Genomic DNA, 23843 nt, shown 5'->3' on the forward strand with positions numbered 1-23843 from the left:
TGTCCTTCCTTCCTTCCTTCCTTCCTTCCTTCCTTCCTTCCTTCCTTCCTTCCTTTCTTTCTTTTTTTAAAGTTTGTAGCATGGCAGTGCTGGCCCAGGTAGTGGATACATCCCTCTCTCTAGCTGACCGTACTTCCTCCGTGTTTCTCATGTCTTCTGACCTTGCCCTCCACAGGTTGGTGAGAAGTTCCGGGCACGGTCCCTCAAGTTCCCCGGCTTGATTTCAGGCTGCACCATGGACTGGTTCAGTCGCTGGCCCAAGGAGGCTCTGATCGCCGTGGCCTCGTACTTCCTTTTAGAGTATAACATTGTCTGCTCCACTGAGACAAAGAAGCACGTGGTAGAAACTATGGGGCTGTTTCATGACATGGTTTCCGAGAGCTGCGAGAATTACTTCCAAAGGTACTTGGTAGCTGTGAGAATTATTTCCAGTGGGAAGTGGGGTTACGTAAGATTGGTGGCGGCTGGAACTGGAACCATGAACTTCTCTCCAAAGAGGAATTAAAAACATAACGACCAGTAAGCAACTCTTTGCATAGTTCACATCCCATTTTTCTTGCATTGATTTTCTAGTGATTACATAATGAAAAGATGCCAGACAAAGGAGATTTAAAAATTAACGAGGGGCCATGCTTTTTAAACACCTCTTTAACCCTCCAGGACTCCAAGCAGCAGATGCTTAATGAATCACTGTTTCATTTGCTTAATTTTGTTTTGAGAATGACCTAAATAATTGCTTGTAATCGGGTTTTAAAAAGAAGAACCTCTCGTCCCAATGCATTATTTATTCTGATTAAGGAAGGGCACTGTTTTTAAGTTTCTTTATTGCCTTATGTTGAGGGAACATTTAGGTTTGGCATTTGCATAGCCAAGTCTTATCAAAGCCTTTTTGGCAATGAATTATGAAACAGGACTTTAATTGGGTGCCAGAGAACCACTCAGGAAGAGCGGTCATGGTGTGCTCATTGTGAACAAGCTGCCCAAAATGGTCTAAAAGAAAACAACACAACTGAAGGGTTTTCTTTCCCCACAATGCATGGGAGCTGATGAGCAAGACTGGGGCCTCTAGGATAGAGAGCTCCCTGCCGGGGCCTCAGGGGCCTCTGGGATAGAGAGCTCCCTGCTGGGGCCTCCAGGATAGAGAGCTTCTTGTATAGGGTGAGTGGATAGGCTTTTCGAGTTACAGAATTTTCCTAAAAAGCTGTTCATTTTTTCTGTACAGAGTCTGGGAGATGCCGGGAGTTTTGAGGGATGTCCATGCCTTAGAGTGTTGGCTTAAGCCATCCCCTTCTTTTTGCTAGGACCATGCCCAGACCACCATTCTTAACCTCCTTATCTGATTCTAGGTGTTTCTCAGACTCTCTGGAAATTAGTGGGTGAGAGTCCTCACAGTTAGGCAGATGTTATTTCTTCTGCCTCTGTCATCTGGCGAGATCACTCCCCTCTTACTTTCACATGACCACAAAATGTGTTTCTTGATTATTATTTTTTTTTGAAAAATTTGCTACATCTTTTAAGCTTTTCCCAGTCTCTTAAACTGAAGAATGATTTTTTTTTCTTTTTTTTTACAAAATGATTTTACCAAGTGAATGTTTTCACAAAATGCTGGTAGTGATGGTAACATATAGGTCCACATTCCAAACAAGCAAGCAATAGACAAAAAAACAAAACCATCAAAAGGAAGTTTGAAAGTGTTAAAAAAAAAAAAAAAAACTCTCTCTGAACTCCAAAGGCGAGTCGTGAAGTCGAAAGTGTAAGGCTACAGTCCATGAAGTCTCTAGAGTCTAAGACTAAAGCAGGGTCTGCTGGGGCCTGCATAATATCGGGCTCCCTGCTTAGGGTGAGTGGATAGGCTTTGCGAGGTACAGAACCTTCCTGAAAAGCTATGCTTGTTTTTCTGTGCAGAGTCTGGGTGATGCTGGGTGATGTGGAATTACCTTTTGTTTGTTTCCGTGGCCATAATGAGGAATGAAGTGTAAAGCCCACAGTGAGTTGAACGGTGACTCCAGTGTGGCTGTTTGGAATTCAAGGCCAACTCGGCTAGCCAGGGGAGAGCCTGGCCTTGTGCTGAGCAGTAAATAACAGCCAAGTGGAAATAAATTATGGAGACCATTGGCATAAGCCCTGCTGTCCCTCCTTTCTGTCCAGAAACTTGCTGTTGACAGGGCATGCTCATGTGTGCTAATTTATTTGATCTTGACATACCCTGATGGACTGACAGACATCCTTCCCTCACCTTTCCCTATGTAGAGTCACCCTCGAGGCCAAAGCAACAGTTTTCCCATGGCCTTCTGGGATGCCAGCCACCTCCCATGGCTTTCCCAGTGGAAGCAAGCAGGGCAAGGGGCGCTTCACTGACTGAGGAGCCTGTTTTTACATCTCATTTTCAGATACCGCCGAAGAGCCCACGTGACTCCCAAATCGTATCTCTCATTTATAAACGGTTACAAGAACATCTACAGTGAAAAGGTGAAATACATCAACGAGCAAGCGGAACGGATGAATATCGGTGAGAGGAATGGCCGGTTTCGTCTTCTCTAGGGTTTGTTTGATGGCAGTCCCAACGCTTTACTGAATGGGTATCATTGTGTTTGAAAATCAAACACTTTTTTTTTTTATTAAAAATATGTGTATGTGTTTGTGACCGTGTGTGAGCATGTGACTGTGTGTGTGTATGTGACCGTGTGTGAGCATGTGACCATGTGTGTGCATGTGACTGTATGTGAGCATGTGACCGTGTGTGAGCATGTGACCATGTGTGTGAGCATGTGACCATGTGTATGAGCATGTGACCGTGTGTGTGCATGTGACCGTGTGTGAGCATGTGACCGTGTGTGAGCATGTGACCATGTGTGAGCGTGTGACCGTGTGTGTGCATGTGACCGTGTGTGAGCATGTGACTGTATGTGAGCATGTGACCATGTGTGAGCATGTGACCATGTGTGTGCATGTGACTGTGTGTGAGCATGTGACCATGTGTGAGCACGTGACTGTGTATATATGACTGATCATGTGTGAGTATGTGACTCTGTGTGTACGGGCACGCGAGTGTGCATATGGAGGTCAGGAGAGGACACTGGGTCCCTTGCAGCTGGAGTTATAGGAAGCTTGAGGCACCCTGCATGGGTGTTGGGAATAAACGTCAGGTTCTCTGCTAGAACACTACAGGCTCTTAACCTACTGTTAGGCCGGAACCTCTGCTCACCCACCCCTTCACTAGCTGGGAAACCTCATTGCCTTCCTTTCCCCAACCCCGCTTGAAAAACTCCAGACAAAGAAATGGCTCCAAGAACCCAGTTTCCCATTCTTGGCAGCTGTAGCAACCTCCTCCCTGATGCTGCCAGCCACCCAAGTCCCCGGCTAAGCGCTCAGCTCTTGACCACACTTGGCCACAAACCCAGCCTATGGCTGACATGTCATTACCCTTTGCCTACAGTCTATAAAACTTCCCTACGCTAGCCTGGGTGTGAGACTTCCTCAGCTCTGTTCTTCGGGACTGATGAACCCGTCCAGGAGCAGTACCTAACAAAGTTGCCTTTATCTGCTTTTAATCTGGCCTAATCTGGCCTAAACCTGTGTCACTGAGGGAGAGAAAAAGTCTACCACCTATAAGCCGTCTTTCCAGTTCCTAATTATTTATTCTTGGTACTTATTTTGAGGCAGTGTCTCCTATAGTCTAAACTGGCTTCTAGCGTGATATATATATAGTCCAGGATGACCTTGAACTCCTGAGTGTTTGTCTAATAAATATTCATTTAATTATTAAATGTAGGTCCCGTTAGCAAATGCCATCTGACTTGGTAAAAAAAAAAAAACAAAACAAAAACTGGGCAGTTGTAAACAGAGGGCCCTTTTCTTTCTCTTAAGTTCATTTCTTATGGCTCTTTTAGCCCTGGGTTCACTGTGTCAGGCACGAGAATCACAGCCTCCAAATGCCTCTTGCTGACTTGGAGGAGCCATCTCCTGGAAGAAGCAAAACTGGAATGAAATAAAACTGGGTCTGGGGAGATGGCTCAGGGGGTTAGGTGTATGTTGCATAAAATGAGGACCCAAGTTCGGATCCCCACAACCGTGTGAAAAGCTGGGCATGCTAAGAACACTGACTTGGTCTTGTCTTAAAGACATGTGTATTTCTGTCCATGGCAAGCCATGTTGTGTCTGGTGTATGTATGCCACACATGTGTCTTCCTTATACATGGCGACTATATACCTGACGTCTATAGTCAGCAAGGGTGTGTCCCGTGTGTTTGAAAAGGTCTCGACAAGCTGATGGAGGCGAGCGAATCTGTGGCGAAACTCTCACAGGATCTCGCGGTGAAGGAGAAGGAACTGGCCGTGGCTTCCGTGAAAGCGGACGAAGTGAGTTGGCACGCACCCCGTCACGACCGACAGGAAACACCTTCCCGTCATTTGAAAAGCATTTTTACATTGCTATGTAATTCTCAAATAACTAATTAAAAATTACCTATGGAAATCATTATTTTAGGACTTTATTAAAAAAAATAAACGGGACTGGAGCCTGCAGACTAGGTGTGGTAAGGCCATTAGCCTGTACCATTTATCTTACACAGAGATATTTCTAGATGAGGATATCCTCTGCCTGGTCTAGAATGTTCTTTTTTTTCTCTGTCTACCTAAGTTCTTGCTGTCACCTACCCACCTGTGCACTTTCTCCTTAACCGAGAGTTATATTAAGTCTTGTCTTTAAGGTCTTTTCATATTCTAATTTTCTAGGGGAGCCAAGGATAATCTGTCTTTCTGTCTGTCTGTCTGTCTGTCTGTCTATCTATCTGTATCGATCTATCTATTGATCTATCTCTTGGTTTCTAGACACAGGATTTCAGTCCTGGCTGCCCTTGAACTTACTCTGTAAACCAGACTGGGTTTGAACTTAGAGATCCTCCTGCCTCTGCCTCCCGAGTACTGGGATTAAAGTTACTCAGTGAATTGTTTTCATTATCTAGACATTCATAGACTGGAAACACTGTTTTTATGAAAGCCTTATATTTGTTCATATGTACTTTAAGCTCAAGGACAACTTCTAAGATGGGATATTGCAACGTACCCCTCAGAAACTATTTTGAAGATTTAGGTTTTAATTGTGTGTGTGTGTGTGTGTGTGTGTTTGTGTGTGTGTCCACATGCACACAGCGCCCATGGAGGCCAGAAGAGGGCGCCTGGTCTCTTAGAGCTGGGGTTACAGATGCTTGCGAGCCGCCTGCTGTGGGTGCGGGAGAACTGGATTCAGGTGAGCCGCCTGCTGTGGGTGCGGGAGAACTGGATTCAGGTCCGTTGGAAGAGTAGTCAGTGATCCTAAGTGCTGAGCCATCTCCCCGCCCCTCAAAGTAACTCGTGACACACATTACAACACAGGTGACTTAGATGGAGATGTTTCCTCTTAGTCTCTTGGTTTGTACTCTACTAAATAAAATACCTCGCAGACCCAAACCCCTAAGCTTCGCTCTAAAGGGTTTGTCTGAATTTACCAGGTCCTGGCAGAGGTCACAGTGAGTGCCCAGGCTTCAGCCAAAGTGAAAAACGAAGTCCAGGAGGTAAAAGATAAAGCTCAGAAGATTGTGGATGAAATCGACAGCGAGAAGGTGAAAGCGGAGACTAAGCTGGAGGCCGCCAAACCTGCGCTGGAGGAAGCGGAGGCAGCCCTGAATGTGAGCCTGCTCTCTTGCGCATGCCCTGTCTCTATCTCTCGCTGTGTGTCTCTGTCTCCCCTCTCGCCTCTCTCTCCCCTCCCCTCCCCCTCTCCCCTTCCCTTTTCCCCCTTTGTCTTTCTCTGCACAAATCCTCCCTGGTGCCAGGTTTCCTTTTGTGGAATTAACCCAGGACCTTTGCAATCAGGAAGCAGAGCCGCATTCTCAACCCCGTTTATAGCGCAGTCTGGAGACAGATGTTGGCTCCCCGTTTGCTCAGCCGCAGGGCTTTAGTGTGCTCTCTCCTCGTCACCTCTTACTTTCTTTGCTGAACCGGCCTTTCACGAGACCCGGAAACAGCCTGCAGACAGCGGCCTAACCTAGAGACGTCCAATCTTCCGACATCGAGACACAATATTATCAGCTCCAGAAGTGTTGAGCTGCACTCAGAGCTGTCCTGAGACACATGTAGCTGGGGACCCTGGGGTTGGACAAGCCTCCCGAGAGCATAATAGATTCAGATAACGTAGACAGACAGCCGTATCCTAGCCGCTCGCCCCTTGAAGACTCATGAGACTTTTAACCTCGCTATGGATGAAGTTCCGACCTGGGTGTCCATGGCTGTGAGGCAAGAAGGGCACAGTTCTTATCCTCTTCCTTCCTCTCTCTCCCTTGCCTTCCCTCTCTTCCTCCCTCCTTTTCTTCTCCCATCACTGTGTTTTCTTTCAAAAGAAAGAAGAGCCCAGGCTGGCCTCCAGCCATCCTTCCGCCTCAGCCTCCCAAGCAACTTAAACAGTGTGTGTGTGTGTGTGTGTGTGTGTGTACAAAGCACACAACAGGTACACGGCTCTGGAGGAGGGAGATGGGCCGATGGGCCTTTCCTTCTCATGAGCACCACTTTTACTCACATAATCTGGAGTCAGTCATAAGTCGCCATAGACATTATAATAATCTCTCACAGATCCTTGAGATTTCTTTTTTTTTTTTCTTTTTGGTTTTTCGAGACAGGGTTTCTCTGTGTAGCCCTGGCTGTCCTGGAACTCACTCTGTAGACCAGGCTGGCCTCGAACTCAGAAATCCACCTGCCTCTGCCTCCCAAGTGCTGGGATTAAAGGCGTGAGCCACCACTGCCCGGCTGATCCTTGAGATTTCTATGTAGGCATTAGAAATACGATCATTTGTTGGGCACATGGACAGTTTTCTGTCTGCCTATTCTTCATCTAGTATCCGTTATTACTATCTATTTATCTATGTTTATATGTACACATGGATCTGTATATTATGTATGTAGTATGTATGTATGTATGTATGTATGTAGTATGTATCTGTGTTTACATGTGCATGTGTGTGCATTATGTATATATGTATCTATTTGTACATGTTTGTATGATGTATCTATATGTTTACATGTACATGTATGTTTATTATATTTATACATGTATATGTATGTATTATGTATATACATATGTATCTGTTTATATGTACATATGCATGTATTATGTATCTATTATCGTTATATATACACATATGTATGTGTTATATATGTATCTATGTTTACATGTACATATATGTATCTATTAATGTATGTATGTGTTTATATGTACATATGTATATATTATATATGTATCTATATTTACTCATATGTATGTAGTATGTATGTATGTATGTATCTGTGTTTACATGTGCATGTGTGTGCATTATTATATATGTATCTATACATGTTTGTATTATGTATATGTTTACATGTACACATGTATGTTTATTATATTTATACATGTGCATGTATTATATATATACATATGTATCTGTTTATATGTACATATGTATGTATTATATATGTATCTATATTTATACATCTGTAGTATGTATGTATGTATGTATGTATGTATCTATCTATCTATCTATCTATCTATCTATCTATCTATCTATCTCTGAGATTCTGTTGCTGATAAACAATCTGACTCCATTCCTATCCATTTCTTGAACTTTGCCCTTGCTCTTCTGTTGCTACATACAGTATGACTCTCCCATACAGAAGCACCTAGGGGGTTCCGGAGGAATCATGACCTCTTACCTTTGCATGTACCTAAATGGGCTGCTGTACCTGTCCTTGCCAGGACTGCTTTCCCTAACCTTCGCTGCCTGATCACAGCCATCCTTAGAATCTGGGCTCAGTCCTCATCCCTCTAGAATGTCTTCTGTTCTTCTTCTGAGCTCATCTCTGTCCTCCCGTCACCCTAAGCTTCTGTCCTGACAGGAATCTTACTTTAAAGTAGCTGTATTTCCCCTGCCTCCCTTGGGAGACAGGAAAGCAAGACTTTTTCTGTTTGCTTTGTTTTGTATAGGAGAATGCCTACAGCTGTTAAATGAAGAAATGTATAGTAATCCTTTAGTTCCATGTCCAGGATGCACCCCCTCCCTCCACTCCCGTTATGGGTCTTGTGTGAAAGAACCAGATGAATCTGGAGACATTTCATTGATCTGTGTTCTCCTTGTCTTCCTGAGCTTGTGCTTCGGGAGTATTGGTTCACTTTCTATTGCTGTGATAAACCACCATGACCAATGGTATAAAAGAGAGAGTTTAACTGGGTTTCCAGTTCCAGAGGGTCAGAGTTTATATTGGTGGGGCGAAGGCATTATGGGAGACAGAGCAGCAGCTGAGATCTCACACACCAGGCCACAAACAGGAAGCAGAGAACACACTGGGAAGGGTGTGAGTCTTTCGAAACCTCAAAGCCCATCCTCAGGAACACACCCCCTCCCACAAGGCCACACCTCCAGATCCTTCCCAAACAGTTCATGCCAGCTGGGGACCAAGCATTCAAACATATGAGCCTATGGGAACCACCCATGTAAACCACCATATCCTACAATGCCTTCAGTTAAATACAGCTCACAGCTCCTAAGCATATTTTCATACACCTTACGCTGTAACAATTTCTCTCGTTTCTGTGGATTTTCTCCTCCTTCCAGAGACAAGATAGCGCTAAGAATAAAAAATCTAAAAAAAAATTTAAGGTTTCTGATATTCAGGGCTTTGTCTCTTTTTCTTAAGATAATTTTTTGTGCATGTATGTAGTATGAACATGTCCATATTTGTGTTTACATACCTATGCATGCGCAGGTATATGCAGATATACATGCACATGTGTATGGAGACCAGAATTTGACATCAAGTGTCATACTCTGTCACTCTCTTATCTTTTTTTTTTTAAACAGGGTCTCCCAATGAACCTGGAGCTGGTTCAGTTATATTAGCTGGCCAACAGGCCCCTGGGATCCTCCTGTCTTTGTCACCCAGTGCTAGGAGTACAGGCGCAGGCCACCACACTTGGCTTTAATGTGGGTGCTTAAGATTAAGACTCGGGGCCTCATGCTTGGCATAGAAATCACTTCACCAATGGAGCCATCCCCTCATCCCTGTCTCCCTTCTTAATATCTGTACACTGTTTTGATGATGCAAGCTATCTAAATGTTACATGCTGAGATCTGGGCGGTGGGCCACATGTGATGGTGACACTTTAAGTCAGTCAAAGCGAAGGGGCAATTGAACAAGAGTAAAGTCAAATAAACAGAAATCTGAGCCTAACCATGAAGGAGTCATGTCTTAGTTAGGGTTTTACTGCTGTGGACAGACACCGTGACCGAGGCAACTCTTATAAAGGACAACATTCAGTTAGGGCTGGCTTACAGGTTCAGAGGTTGAGTCTATTATCACCAAGGTGGGAACATGGCAGCATGCAGGCAGGCATAGTGCAGGAGGATCTGAGAGTTCTACATCTTCATCTGAAGGCTGCTAGCAGAATACTGGCTTCCAGGCAGCTAGGATGAGAGTCTTAAGCCCACACCCACAGTGACACACCTACTCCATCAAGGCCACACCCATTCTATCAAGGCCACACCCATTCTATCAAGGCCACACCCATTCTATCAAGGCCACACCCACTCCAACAAGGCCACGCCCACCCCAACAAGGCCACACCTCCTAATAGTGCCACTCCCTAGGCCAAGCCTATACAAACCATCATAAGCCATTATGCAGAAACCATAGGATTTGATTCACCCTGAGGTGATGATGACAGGAATTGGAAGATGAGATGCGCTTTGATTATTTTCTGCTTTAGTCATTTAAAGATAATAGGTTTCCACACCTACGTCTACTAATACCACTCAGGAAAAGAGTTTTTTTATAGTGATTCCTGTTCCCAACTGCAGACCATCAAACCAAACGACATTGCGACGGTCAGGAAGCTTGCCAAACCACCACATCTCATTATGAGAATCATGGACTGCGTCCTGCTGCTGTTCCAAAAGAAAATAGACCCCGTCACCATGGACCCAGAAAAGCCCTGCTGCAAGCCATCATGGGGAGAGTCGTTAAAGGTAAGAAAAATAACTTTGAAGTCTTGCGAGGTGCATCAGGTATCTCAGGACATGAAGGGTCAGCCAGACTAGCTGTCAGTTGTTCACCAACGACCACGTACTCAAGAGTTCACCTCAAACGTCATGATATATTCGGGTCTTCCCCCCACCACTGCCGCACAGTCCCTGACATAATAAATTTATAAAAAGAAAAGGCTCCTGTTGGTTCACTGTTTTGTTTTCGGGCCTTAATTGATGGGTAGCAGGCAGGCATGCATGGCCCTGGGGCAGCAGCTGAGAGCTTACATCTTGAGACAAGGCCACGAGGCAGAGATTAATTGGGAATGACATTGCCTCATGAAACCTCAGAGACCAAAACCCAGTTTCTCACCTCTTCTGACAAGGCCACACCTCCTAATCCTTCCCAAACAGTTCCATCAACTTAGGACCGAGCGTTTGAATATAGGAACCCATAGGGGCCATTTTGATTCAAACTACCATGGCTAATAAGTCCAAACCAGTGCAGGAAGGAAGGGTTTCTCTTCCCCCAGACCTGAGAGATTGCCATGCTGTCTTTCCAGCTGATGAGCGCCACGGGGTTCCTGTTTAACCTGCAGCAGTTCCCCAAGGACACCATCAACGAAGAGACAGTCGAATTACTGCAGCCATATTTTAACATGGACGACTACACTTTTGAAAGTGCCAAAAAAGTCTGTGGCAATGTGGCTGGGCTGCTGTCCTGGACACTTGCTATGGCAATATTTTACGGCATCAACAGGGAGGTGTTGCCCCTGAAGGTAAATTTCCCTCTCCCCCATAAATCAGTGCTTGGTAAAATCAATCGTAAGAATTTGTGTTAGCCGGTTGTGCAGCCTGGTCTTCATGTGGGGCTCCTAATAGTGAGAGCAGGGGCTGTCTCTGACTCTGTTGCCTGACTGGGGACTCTTTCCCTCTGCTGGAATGCTTAGTCTAAAAAAAAAGCAGACATGTACCTAGTCTTCCTGCAACCAGCCAAGGCTGGTTGGTACATACCCATGGGAAGCCTCCCCTTTTCTGAAGAGAAAAGGGAGGAGGGGGAAGAGGAGGGGAGGTTGGGGCAGGGGGACTGGGAGGAGAGGAGGGAGGGGCAACTGTAGCTGGGATGTGAAGTAAATTAATTAATTAATTAATTAATTAAAAAATATAATAAATATATGCCCCACGTGGTAGGAGAGAATAGACTATACCTACTCTTTAAAACAAAAAAATTACTATTAGCAGACAGTCTGTAATTTAGAGGGACATGGGTAACCATGTTTCAATTTTAGTATTTATTCATTTATTTTTATAATGTATAGCCCAGGATGGCATGGAACTAGTTCTGTAGACCATACTGATCTACAGGAATCTGTCTGCCCCTGTTTCCTACCTGGATCCATCCCACGGGAGCTAAAGTCGTACACCACTCTGCCTATTTTTCATTTTTGTGGCCTTATAAAGTTCCTCTTCTTTTTCCTTTTTTATATCTGGTGCACGCTTCTTGGCGATGCAGACAACCAAAAGTAACTTGTTCACGTCAACAGGAAATTAGATTTTTCAGAATAACCATCAGGCTGCCATAAAGGCAGGCATTTCTTTGAAAGTGCAGAGGCTAGGGACTCAGGTTGCTCGCGGCATTCCAAACTAAGCTTACAGAAGTTCGGGTCAGCACCTAGAAATGTCCCTGATTTCCGGCACTGAGTGAAGACCTGATTTAAAGTCTAAAATCCATTAGCAAAGTTGCTTATGAAAGGAGAGAAGCAGGGGGTTGGGAGATAGCTCAACCTGTATAAAAGCTTGCTTTGCAAGAATAAAGAGCTGAGTTTCATCTGTGTAAAGAAAGCTCAGTGTGATGTAAGTTCAGCACCTGCAGGACAGAGACAGGTAGATTCCTGTGGTTCTGTGGTCAGTCCTGCACATATTTAAATGCACGCACGTATGTACGTACTTACGTACGCACACACGCACAGCAAGAGGAGTGAAACCAGGAAGTCTTGGAAATGCAGACAAGGCCTTAAGAGGGAGGGTGTTTTGAGGTCCAAAATCTCAACACCAGCAAAACTTCTTTTTAATGAGGAAGTAGACATTCTCAAACATGCAACCAAAGCAGCGGGCAGTAGCCAAGCTCCCACCATGTATGCACGTACATATAGGTTGTCTATACACAGTCAGGGTATCTCCCATGTCTGAGGGGACAAAAATCACCCTTAGGTGATTTTATGCAATGATGCACAAAATATTTCACCATATCTCAAGGCTCAGACTCAACTCCTGCACCTCTACCAAGCTGAAAGCACCATGGGCGGGCAAGCAGGCTACCGCCAGTCTTCGAGAGAAGCCTTTTAAGACACGACTGCCTCTTTAGGCTCTGCATAGATAATTCTGAATGAAATAAAATAAAGTTTTAATAGAGGGAAATGATGGGAAAACAGCAAATATAGCCCCAAATGGAAAGATAACCAAATGAAAACTTTACTAGAAATTTAGATTCAGAGGTAAAAGACCAGTAAAAGCAAAGGATTCTTTTTAATTAATAAAAAATATGACCCACAACAAAAATTTAATTATAATAATGCTTTGTGAAAGAAACAAGGTGGTGTTGGATTAAATAAAATATAAAAAGGAATGAAAATCTATTTGTATATTAAATCGGAACCAACAGAAACACTCTGGTGGCTTGAAACTGTGGCACACGCCATTGGTTCTTGATAGATCTAGGGGGTCTGAGCCAGCTTCACACGGGCCAGGCACAGTGGCGCACACCTTTAATCCCAGCTCCTGGGAGGCAGGGGCAGGTGGATCACTGGGACTTTGAGGCTAGCTTGGTCTACAGAGTGGGAACCTGCCTAAATAAATACACCAACAAGTACACAAGAAAGAAAACGAGACATTTATTAAAGAACTTCTACCCCAGAAAGCTCTGGCAGTGTAACAGTGATGAATTATTTTAAACTGACAGGAAGCAGATATTTACCATGTAGGATCTAGAAAAGAAAGAAGGAAAGGAAGAAAATTTACTGTTAGAGTGACTTCATTTCAAAAAGCATCTTTACCAAAACCACAGACCAGATTGGTGACATATCCAGTAGCCTTTATCACCATATCATTTTTAAGAATTAAAAGCCAGTGGGATAAAGATATGTATAAGTGCAGGGAACTGTTAGTAAGTTAAGATGCATTCAGATGGTAAAACATCTCAAAGTCATTATCACCAGTTGGAAAAGCATTCCAACAGACCAGAGAGCTGGCTCCGCAGTTAAGAGCACCGACTGCTCTTGCAGAGGACCTGGGTTCAATTCTCAGTACCCACATGGTGGCTCAGAACCTCAGTTCCAAGGGATTGGTTACCCTCTTCTCAGACATGCAGGCAGGCAAAACACCCAAAAACATAAAATTATTTTTTTATTTAAAAAATCTATGTGCAGTGATGATTAAAGTCTATTAATTAAAAAAATTTGAAATGACATTTAGTACCTTTTTAAAAAAGAGAAACTGGACTTTATTTCCATATTTCCTACATTAAAAATATGGAACACCTCACGGATTTGCATGTCACCCTTGCCCAGGGGCTGTGGTGACCTCTGTATCATTCCAATTTCAGTACAGGAGCTGCCAAAGCAAACACCATTCGGTACCTTCTTAACACAGTACTTAAGTCTTAAAAAAAAAAAATCAAAGTTTTTTTTATTCTTTCTTTGCATTGTTGCATTTTATGTGTTTTCCATAGCGACCATTAATAATTAAAAGGGGGAAAATTAATAAAATATCCCCAAGACAGCCTGCCTCCCCAGCTGCAAACACTGAGACAGATGACCCCAGAAGTAGCACCCGCTGCAAAAATTCTGTGATTTGTGCGATAATTTACGAACTAAGATCATGAATGTTTCATGGGCGCGTGTGACTCCATGTGAACCGTTTCCACGTCTTTCTAAGGCAAACCTGGCCAAGCAGGAAGGGCGCTTGGCTGTGGCCAACGCGGAATTAGCGAAGGCCCAGGCGCTGCTGGACGAGAAGCAGGCTGAGCTGGATAAAGTGCAGGCCAAGTTTGACGCTGCGATGAATGAGAAAATGGTAAGAAGGGGGAGAAAAGACATACAGGCGCTCTGCGGGCACGGCTCTGAGGTGCTCTGCGGGCACGGCTCTGGGGCGCTCTGTGGGCACGGCTCTGAGGTGCTCTGCGGGCACGGCTCTGAGGTGCTCTGCGGGCAGCGGCTCTGAGGTTAAATGAAATGCAGCTTTAAGGCTTATGCATAAAAACACGGGCGTGCTCGACATGTGATCGCCCAGTACCTGTAGGCTTGAGATGATGTTCAAATCAGGGCAGATACTTAACTCCTCAGGTATTTTCGTTTCTCAGATAGCATGCGTTCCCTCTCATATGTGGAACCTATCTGTGTGTCTTTTGCCACCCAGTCATATCTGTCTAGACCCATCTCTGCCTTCTAGCCATTCATATTTATTATCTATCTATCTATCATCAATCTATAGCTATCCATCCATGTAGATATATATCTATATCTGTATATCTATTCTCCATTATGTGTATAAATGAATGTACGTATCTATGTGTCTATCATCTCTGTATCTGTGTATCTATCAGGCATCTGTCTATCCATCCATATAGATACACATCTATCTTATATTTACCCATCCACCCATTTATATGTGTGGATGTATGCATCCATCTACCTATCTTCATCATCGTCTATTTATAAACGACATAAAAGCAGAAGGAAAATGTGGGGTTAAGGGAGAAACAACCCTTAAAATGGGAGGGGTGACAACCGGGACATGGGTATAAGCAAAACGCCATTTTATGCACATGTGAAATGCCATAGTGAAACCCATTATTCTGAATACTGACTAAAAATGAATGAAAAGAATAGCATCATTTTTATTTTTATTTTTTTTGGAAAAGAGTTAATAATAGAAATACTACTTTAACTTCCATAAATCATGGGGTCTCATAAAATTTCCTTGAATTTTAGCCTCATTTAATTTTTATATAATTTATTGTTCATCTTGGGGACAGAGTTCTATGCACCCCCTGCCCCCATTTTCTCCACTCGGTCTAGCCAAAGATGACTTTGAATCTCTGAACCTTCTGAATCCCCATCTGTAAGGGGTGCCGGGGTTACAGTCTTCATTACCAAGCCTGGCTTTATGTGGTGCTAGAGATCAAACCCAAGGCTTCATGCATGCTAGGCAAACACTCTACCAACTGAGCTCCATCCCCAGCCCTCCTTACATGTGTCTTTGAAATTTTGTAAGGTTAAACAAACAAACAAACAAACCAATCACCGTATACCGAATGAATGATCAAAATGTAATTGGTGTGTCAATTTGTCACCGTGTTATTTTCCCAGCCACAGTTTATTTTGCAAGCAGAGAAATTCCTCCGGGTAGTTTTATCCACAAACTCAACACATCCCTGCTCGAGAGCTTTAAAATGTTGTCTGAGATGTTTCTCATTTCTGAATGCAGGACCTGCTCAACGACGCGGACATGTGCAGGAAGAAGATGCAGGCAGCCTCCACGCTCATTGATGGGCTGAGTGGAGAGAAAGTCCGGTGGACCCAGCAAAGTAAGGAGTTCAAGGCCCAGATTAATAGGTAGGTAGTCTTTGTGGGCTTCCTTCTCAGCCAGCCACTCCCGTTCCACCTCTCTGTGACACTGAGACCGTTAATCCTACCTCCATCTACACATCTCTGAATCCCCCAAAGGGACAGAGCTCTCTGCTGAACACATCTCTAGCAGGGTGGTAGGGGAAGGGCGCACATCTGGCGATGTTCCAGTTCACCAGGACTGCCTGACGCTCATCTGAGTCCCTGGGTTTACCCTCAGTGATTTCGAAAATGTGCATTAGGCAGCGGAGAGGACTCAGCCAGTGAAGGCCCTGCCTTGCAAACCTGTGGAAAGGCAAACGTAGTAGTGTATATCTGGAATCCCAGAACTAGGAGGGTAAAGAGACAAATATATCTCTGGGCCCTAATCTGGTCAGCTAGTGAGCTCCAAGCCAGAGAGAAACACTGTCAAAAACAAACAAACAAACAAAACAAGGTGAGGTGATACCTGAGGAATGACAACTGGCGTTGAGCCCGGCCTATGTACAGGAGCACGGGAGCCCGTGCGTTTGCGCATGCGCGCTCTCATATACCTAGGTTCCTGCACACGTTGACTATGCAAACATATACACAAAGTGTTTGTCTAAGACAGGTTGTGAACTCCTAAGACAGGAGTGTGTCATAGGAAGAAGGTATGGTCCGCCTGTTTGCGTCTCCTCTGACTCACCTGAGTGTAACCCCGCCCACCCCTTTTCACAGTCTTTCCACATCCAGGGACAAAGAGAGATTATACCTTATGGCAGAGCAAGCCTGCACCGTGGCTTCTCGGGTGGCTCCCTCTGAGGAGAGGGCATCTGCATTTTTTTTTTTTTTCTTCACAGACTCGTAGGCGATGTTCTGCTATGCACAGGCTTTCTCTCCTACCTCGGCCCCTTCAATCAGATATTTAGGAACTATTTGCTTAAAGACCAGTGGGAGTTGGAGTTGAAAGCGCGGAAAATCCCTTTCACCGAAAACCTGAATCTTATCGCGATGTTGGTGGACCCTCCAACAGTAAGTGTGACTCTTCCTGGCAATATCAGAGTTTCAGCCTTCTTTTAATTCTTACCATAAACAAGACGCCAATGAATGTCTGTTTTAATTTTCTATAGTTGAAAACTTTATTTCCAATACTTAAGACAGCTTCAATGGCTTTCTGTGGTTTAAAATGTTAATTCTGTTACATTTTCTTTCAAAGCTTTGAGGCAAAGGCATTGTATATTATATATATTGTAAATATATATTATATGTTATTATATATATTTATGTACATAAATATAATATATTAAACATATATGTTATATATGAGATATTTATGTATGTAAATATATATTTATGTATGTAAATATATATATGTTATATATATTAGGTATTATGGTGTATTAGTTCCTTTTCTTACTGCTGTGACAAATTAATCTAAAGAAAAAAGGATTTGTTTTGGCCCACAGTTTGAGGGTAAAGTCCTTCACAGCAGAGGAAGCCATTCAGTGGCTGGGCACACTGCATTCGCAGTCAGGAAGCAGAGAGAGGAGGATGCCAGTGTAAACGTTACTTTCTCCTTTTTTTATTCATTGGAGGACCCCAGGTCATTGGATGGATGGCACCACTCGAATTACGAGTGGGTCTCTTCTGTGGAATCTCTCAGAGGCCTTCACAGGCAGCCCCCCCCCCCCAGCATGTCTCCCGGGTAACTACAAACCCAGTCAAACCGACGCTGGAGATTAGCCACCTGGAACAGTGACACCCTGACATGCTCGGGTACCGATGACCAGCGGCAAGTCTGACTTGGTGGGATTTTGAGACCAGTGTCAGTTGGTATCAAACTTGCCAAGCTCCTGTGGCCGCAAGTACTTTCCAGGCAGTTTGTATTCAAACTGATGTGAATTCCCGTGTTGCAAGTAGGCTGAGGGAGGCAAGGCTGTGGTTTTCCCATGCTTTGTATTTAAAGGTTAAAATTGGTTCAAACAATGTTTCAGGGGGTGGATTACAAGTAGATACATGGGGCACTGTGCGCCAAGGTGGGTCCAGATAGTCCTCGGGGATCCGGGTCTTCCGAGGTGCTAGGGGGTGATTTAGCAAAGGTGGATTCTGGTTGCTCCATGGGCTCTCTGGGGGATTTCATTGGCCATGACGTAATCCCACATACATTTTTGGAAGGAAATCACCATGCTTACCGCTGATGAACTCCTACTGGTGTATCCCAGCCAGGGTCTCCCCAGCTGTGCAATTATCTTTTGCATCAGCCTTGTAGGCAGAACCAGAGGACAGGAAGAGGAGGAGCACTGGGGGATGAGAGCTATCTTCTTCTCTGACACTGGCTTACTTTCACAACCTCTTCTGTATGTATATGTATATGTATATGTATATGTATATGTATATGTATATGTATATGTATATGTATATGTTACACACACACACACACATATATATATAATCAGCCTAAGATGACAAGCCCAGATATATCCATTAGATCAATAGAAGGGACACATGTTCCGTTCTTAGTACCCACATTGGGTGGCTATCAGCCCCTGTACCTCCAGGTCTGGGGGGGAAATAACTCTCTCTCCTAGCCTCTGCAAGCAGTATCCTCCTTCATGTGTCCAAAACCATCCACCCACACATACATGGACAAATTAAAAATGTAGATGCAAAATATCGAAATCTGCTTTCTGATTCTAAACGTACTTAGCATCGCTTGGCTCATATTTGCCGGTTTGTTTGTTTTTTTTTTAACCCCCCTACCCCACAAGATCCCCCAAATGTAAACACGTGTTTAAATGATTTCCATTTAACGTTATAAGCTCTCAATGGCCAACCTTCACATTCCTGGTCTTTGATCGGCCATCCTCCCATGTACTCCTTCAGATTGGCGAGTGGGGCCTGCAGGGACTCCCTGGAGACGACTTGTCCATTCAGAATGGCATTATTGTGACAAAGGCCACCAGATACCCTCTGCTCATTGATCCCCAGACTCAGGGGAAAACGTGGATCAAATTGAAGGAGAAAGAAAACGACTTGCAGGTATGTCTGACTTGGTGTGTGTATAAACCAGAACGCCCTCTCAAAGTCTCAGCACAATCTGCCACCCGTGAAGCTGTCTGCGCCCCTGGGCTTCAAATACTTAGTTGCTGGAATTGTCAACCCTATTAAGCCCACATGAAAGAGAAACAATCCAGATATTATAAGCCATATGCCTAGATTGGCCAGGTCTAAGGTTTCTCCCAGTCACGTGGTTCTGGTCCATCATGGCTTCCACCTCTTCTTCCTTTGTCCCCTCCTTCTCCTTCCACTTGCCCCACCCCCACTCTGGAGCCCAGCCCCACCTTTCCCTTCCACCACCCAATCACAGGCTCCAGCCCTTTATCAACCGGCTACAATGGGGAGAAGGCTCACATGGCATCTCCTGATGGTCTGCTCCATCAGAGGCAACCCTTCTTGAGGGACCAATATTTAGCATTAAAATACAAGCAGCATCAGGCCAACCCACTACATACTTGAGATTAACCCGTTTTATTGGTCGGTTGAGTTGCTTCGAGCTGAGGTAGCACACGATGGCGGTCGTATGTGGCAAATACCGTTCGCCATGGCCAGAACGGAGAAGAAATTGAAAAGCCATGGTCCTTCTGTTGCCCTTAAAGGTATAGCCTGGACATAGGTTCATCCCTCTATCTTCTACCTCTTAGTGTTCCCTGCATCTTCCCGTAGCTCCATGCTGGAAATCGAATCTTTGACCAGCAGCCCTTTGGAATAATTCCAGATGTAAACTGTCACATCACTTCTGGCCAGCTTTTACTCGTTTGTACTCTTGTACATCAATCTGGGGCAACAGTTCGGATGATGTAATTCCTTTTGTATTCTTTTTGTTTATCTGTCCATTTATTTTTAGGGTCTGGCTCTCTCAGATGCCACATTGGCCTCCAACTTAGCACATGGGCAAAGGTGACTTTGAACTTCTAACCCCTCCTTTGCCACCACCTCCCCACTCTTTCCATTCCTGCTCTTGCTCTCCCTGTCTCTCTTCTCTTCCCTGGCAGGATGACTGTGGCTCTTGTGCTGGACCAATGGAAAAGCAGCAGGAGTGGTGTCCCCGAGGCTGGTTTCTGCCAGTCCTACCTAGGCCCTTGGCAGAGCAAAACGCACCGATGTCCAGCATTGCCTGTACTGCCTCCCATGGTGTTAATTTTAAACTGGGGTTTCACAAGGTCAGGATTAGAACATTGCTGACTCCTTCAGGGATCACGTTACCACTGATGTTTTCAGTGAGGAATATGGACCATTCGGTGTTTCTGATATCCTGTTCCCAGAGTGCCTCATGCCCCACACATATGTACATATGTGTGTGTATACACATGTGCATATATATATCTGCATGTGTCACAGTGTGCATATGGAGGCCAGAAGAGGTGTAAGAGCCAGTTATTTCCCTTCACTATGGGGTTTCGAGGGATGGAACTCAGGTCATTAGGTGTGACAGTGGCCTGAGCCATCTCCCTGGCTCGCCTCTCCTCTCTCTCTCTCTCTCTCTCTCTCTCTCTCTCTCTCTCTCTCTCTCCCTCTCTCTCTTTCTCTCTCTTTTGAGATGGAGCCTGACTTTTCATAAATTTGGTTATTGTATTAGTTAGGGTTTTACTGCTGTGTACAGACACCATGACCAAGGCAACTTTTATAAAGGACAACATTTAATTGGGGCTGGCTTACAGGTTCAGAGGTTCAGTCCATTATCACCAAGGCGGGAACATGGCAGCATCCAGGCAGGCATGGTGCAGGAGGAGCTGAGAGTTCTACATCTTCATCTGAAGGATGCTAGCAGAATACTGGCTCCCAGGCAGCTAGAGTGAGGGTCTTAAAGCCCGTGCTCACAGTGACACACCTACTCCAACAAGGCCACACCTTCAAATAGTGCCACTCCCTGGACCAAGCATATATTAAACCATCACAGTTATACTATTTTTACTAATTAGAATGCTTTCCACCCTCCTGGTCTATCCACTTAGATCTCACACAAAACTCGTAATCATTAATCAGCATTCACCTTCAAAGCCTCTTCTGATCCAGTGCTTGCTTCATTAAGACTTCTCCGTGCCCCCAGCTTATTCAGCCCTCCCTCCCGAGGCCCGTGTGCCTTTTGTTTGTAGTTCTGTCCTGGACTCTGAGTCTGACTTGAATTACTGCTCTTTGCCCATTTCTCTCTTTTATTTCTGAGCCATAAACTTCCTGCTAGTCGGGTTTATGGTTTTCTCCATGTTTATATTTCCTACACAGCTCTTACATAGTGTAGGAAATTCCAATATTTATGGAATTTAAATGAATCCATCAAAGTGCGCCATCACTACCGGGGAGGTCATGTGACCATCCTGATAAATGTAGGTAGGGAGAGGACCCAGCAACATCACATACACATTCATGACAACGTTCCAGTAAACTAAGAAGATGGGGGATCACCTCTAACCCCATGAAGAGCTTTTATGAGAAGCTATGACAAAGGTGATATTTAATACTGAATTATAGACAGATTTTCTTCTGAGTTCTGGGAGGGACCTTTGGCTTCTCAGTGTATCACTTATGACATTTTTATTTTATTGATTATTAAATTTTTATTGTTTATTATTTATATATATATATATATATGCATGTATTGTTTTTTGAGACAGAGTTTCTCTATGTAACAGAACCTTGGCTGTTCTGGACTCACACTGTAGACCAGGCTAGCCTTGAACTCACAGAGATCCGCCTGCCTTTCCCTCCCGAGAGCTGGGATTAAATGTGTGGGACACCACACCCGGCTCTGACGTTATTTTCTACAGACTTATTTTAGCCTTGTTATGTGTATCCATATGTATCTCACCTATTCAGAGGGGCCCAGAGAAGACAGAGATAGATGATGGTGCCTGGCTATCTATGAGTGATTCTAGTTAGATTTAGTAAGACGATTCCATGACAACTCCTATCTGCCAGGAGCTCTGGCGTTCCATCTGAGAGAGCCCCCTTCTTTTCTTCTGGATCACAGACACTGCATCTTTGCCTCAGCAGTCAGGACTTTCCAAGTTTTAAGAATTAGTTGTTGCTTATTGCTTTATTTTATTTTATTTTATTTTATTTTATTTTATTTTATTTTATTTTTCACACTGCTCTTTCAATTCCCAGTTAGCCACCCAACAGATGTCTTGCTTTTTACTTAGCAACTGGGGTGCTGTTGGGGACGGTTTTCGATTAGGAGCTCTTTATCTTCAGGTGACATCTCTGAACCACAAGTACTTCCGCACACACCTGGAGGACAGCCTCTCGTTGGGTCGCCCCCTTCTCATCGAGGACATTCGAGAGGAGCTGGACCCGGCTCTGGATAACGTGCTGGAGAAGAACTTCATCAAATCGGGCACAGCTTTCAAGGTGAGGAGTTTGCACCAGAAGACAAGGGTGGCATTTGCTTGGCATTGGTACAGTGGTGGAGCCATCTCTTTGGGGTGGTGATGTTTTGTACACTGGAAACCAGCATTCCCAGGCAACACTTACCATTTCTTCTGCACACCAAAAGCTTGTTTCATGCCCATCCTCTTCCAAAGTAGTACCCGTTAGCTTTTCTTTTTAAAACACATTTCATTTTACTTACACGTATGTTTGTATGGGGATTACATGCCTGTGAGTGCAGGTACCCTCAAAGGCCAGAAGAGGGCCTCGATCCCCTGCAGTTGGAGTTAAAGGTGGTTGTGATCAGCTAACATGTGGGTGCTGAGAACTGAACTTGGGTCCACTGAAAGAGCAGCATTGTCCATAACCACTGAGACATCCCTCCAGCTCCAACTTTGCTTTGCTTTGAGCAGATTTATTCTTAACTGGAAAATAACCATCACGCATATTTATAGGATACAATGTATTGTATGTGTCTGCCTTGCTGGAAGAGTTCTTGAAAACTGACTTTTTAGTGGATACATACAAATGAAACATATTGACCAGTGCCATGCAGTTTTGATTTCTTTGATTTTTTTTCAACGATATATAAAACAATCCTCAAAAGAGCATTCAATTCAGTTGGCTGAAATTTGAAAGGAAACAGGTTTCTTACCTTAATAACAACATAATAGTGTTACACAGAAATTATATACGTGTGTGTGTGTGTGTACATGTATAACTTTAGCTGTATGTTAGAAAAGTGGCCTTGCAAGCCAAATACACATTCAAATTCAAGAAAACCTGGATCTCCTCACCAAAGAAAATAGTATTTTAATAAAGCCTGGAGACATTGATTTGTCCATTTCTGTCTTTACTAACTTTCAACCTAAACTCATTGACTTTCTAGAAGCCATGGAATTCTGTTCCCAATTGTTGATGATAACACAAATTGTTTTCAATATAAGTGTCTCCTTTTTTAATTGGTCTCATTCTCTACTTTGAAGGTTCATTGGTTTTATTTCTTGATAAATGACAGTGTTTTAGCTTCGATTAGTTCACTTTCAGTTTGTTAATTTCCTTACTATTAGGGACTACGTGAAGAATGAGGGTTTTCTCCTTAAACACAGATTTACTTAGGACGTTTTCTTTCTTTCGTTCTTTCTTTCTTTCTTTCTTTCTTTCTTTCTTTCTTTCTTTCTTTCTTTTTGGAACGTTTTCTTAACCATATGACTTTTTAAAAAGCCCTGCATGTGCGTATTTGTGTATATGTGTGCATGTGTATATATGTGTGTGCATGTTTGTGTGTGTGTGTTTGTGTATGTTTATGTATTTTGTGTGTATGTGTATATGTGTGTGTTTTGTGTTTGTGTATGCATGTGTTTGTGTATATGTGTGTATATATGTGTATGTGTTTGTGTATGTTTATGTATTTATGTATGTGTGCATGTGTGTTTTGTATATTTGTGTGTATGTTTGTATACGTGTGCATTTCTGTATATGTGTATGTGTGTGTATGTATGTGTGTGTGTGTGTGTGTGCATGTGTTGGTATGTGTTTGTGTATGTTTATACATGTGTGTGCCTGTGCCTGTGCGTGTGTGTGTGTGTGTGTCTGTGCACACACCTGAGGTTGATATCTGGACTCATCTCCATCTCCTGCCTGAGGCCCTGAAGCAGATCTCTCAGAATTCACTGAACGACTAGCCCCCTCTCCAGTTTGCTCTGGGGATCTCCTGTCTTTGCTCTCAGACTTCGTAATTACAATTACAGGTGGGTTGCCAGGCTCACCCAGAATCTTTCACGGATTCTGGTTATCCAAACTTCACTCA

At 43.9% G+C, this 23843-nt stretch overlaps 1 protein-coding gene and 1 non-coding gene across 2 annotated transcripts in view; one reads left to right on the plus strand and one right to left on the minus strand.

Moving 5' to 3' along the window:
- The window catches only part of Dnah8 (dynein axonemal heavy chain 8), a 236994-nt gene that overhangs the window by 130912 nt on the left and 82239 nt on the right, over positions 1-23843 (plus strand). The window contains exons 64-74 of the mRNA XM_028767920.1: positions 176-402; positions 2391-2509; positions 4256-4359; positions 5490-5666; positions 9861-10028; positions 10589-10804; positions 13959-14096; positions 15510-15637; positions 16471-16642; positions 18494-18649; positions 21860-22015. Of these exons, the coding sequence (XP_028623753.1) occupies positions 176-402; positions 2391-2509; positions 4256-4359; positions 5490-5666; positions 9861-10028; positions 10589-10804; positions 13959-14096; positions 15510-15637; positions 16471-16642; positions 18494-18649; positions 21860-22015 (1761 nt within the window). The remainder of the gene's footprint in view (positions 1-175; positions 403-2390; positions 2510-4255; positions 4360-5489; positions 5667-9860; positions 10029-10588; positions 10805-13958; positions 14097-15509; positions 15638-16470; positions 16643-18493; positions 18650-21859; positions 22016-23843) is intronic.
- LOC114621623 lies at positions 13547-13650 on the minus strand. Its single transcript, XR_003711461.1, has one exon. It is a non-coding gene; the product is annotated as a U6 spliceosomal RNA (small nuclear RNA).

This window comes from Grammomys surdaster, unplaced genomic scaffold (genome assembly GCF_004785775.1).
Source record: "Grammomys surdaster isolate TR1022 unplaced genomic scaffold, NIH_TR_1.0 183, whole genome shotgun sequence".
In the NCBI taxonomy this organism is placed as follows: Eukaryota; Metazoa; Chordata; class Mammalia; order Rodentia; family Muridae; genus Grammomys; species Grammomys surdaster.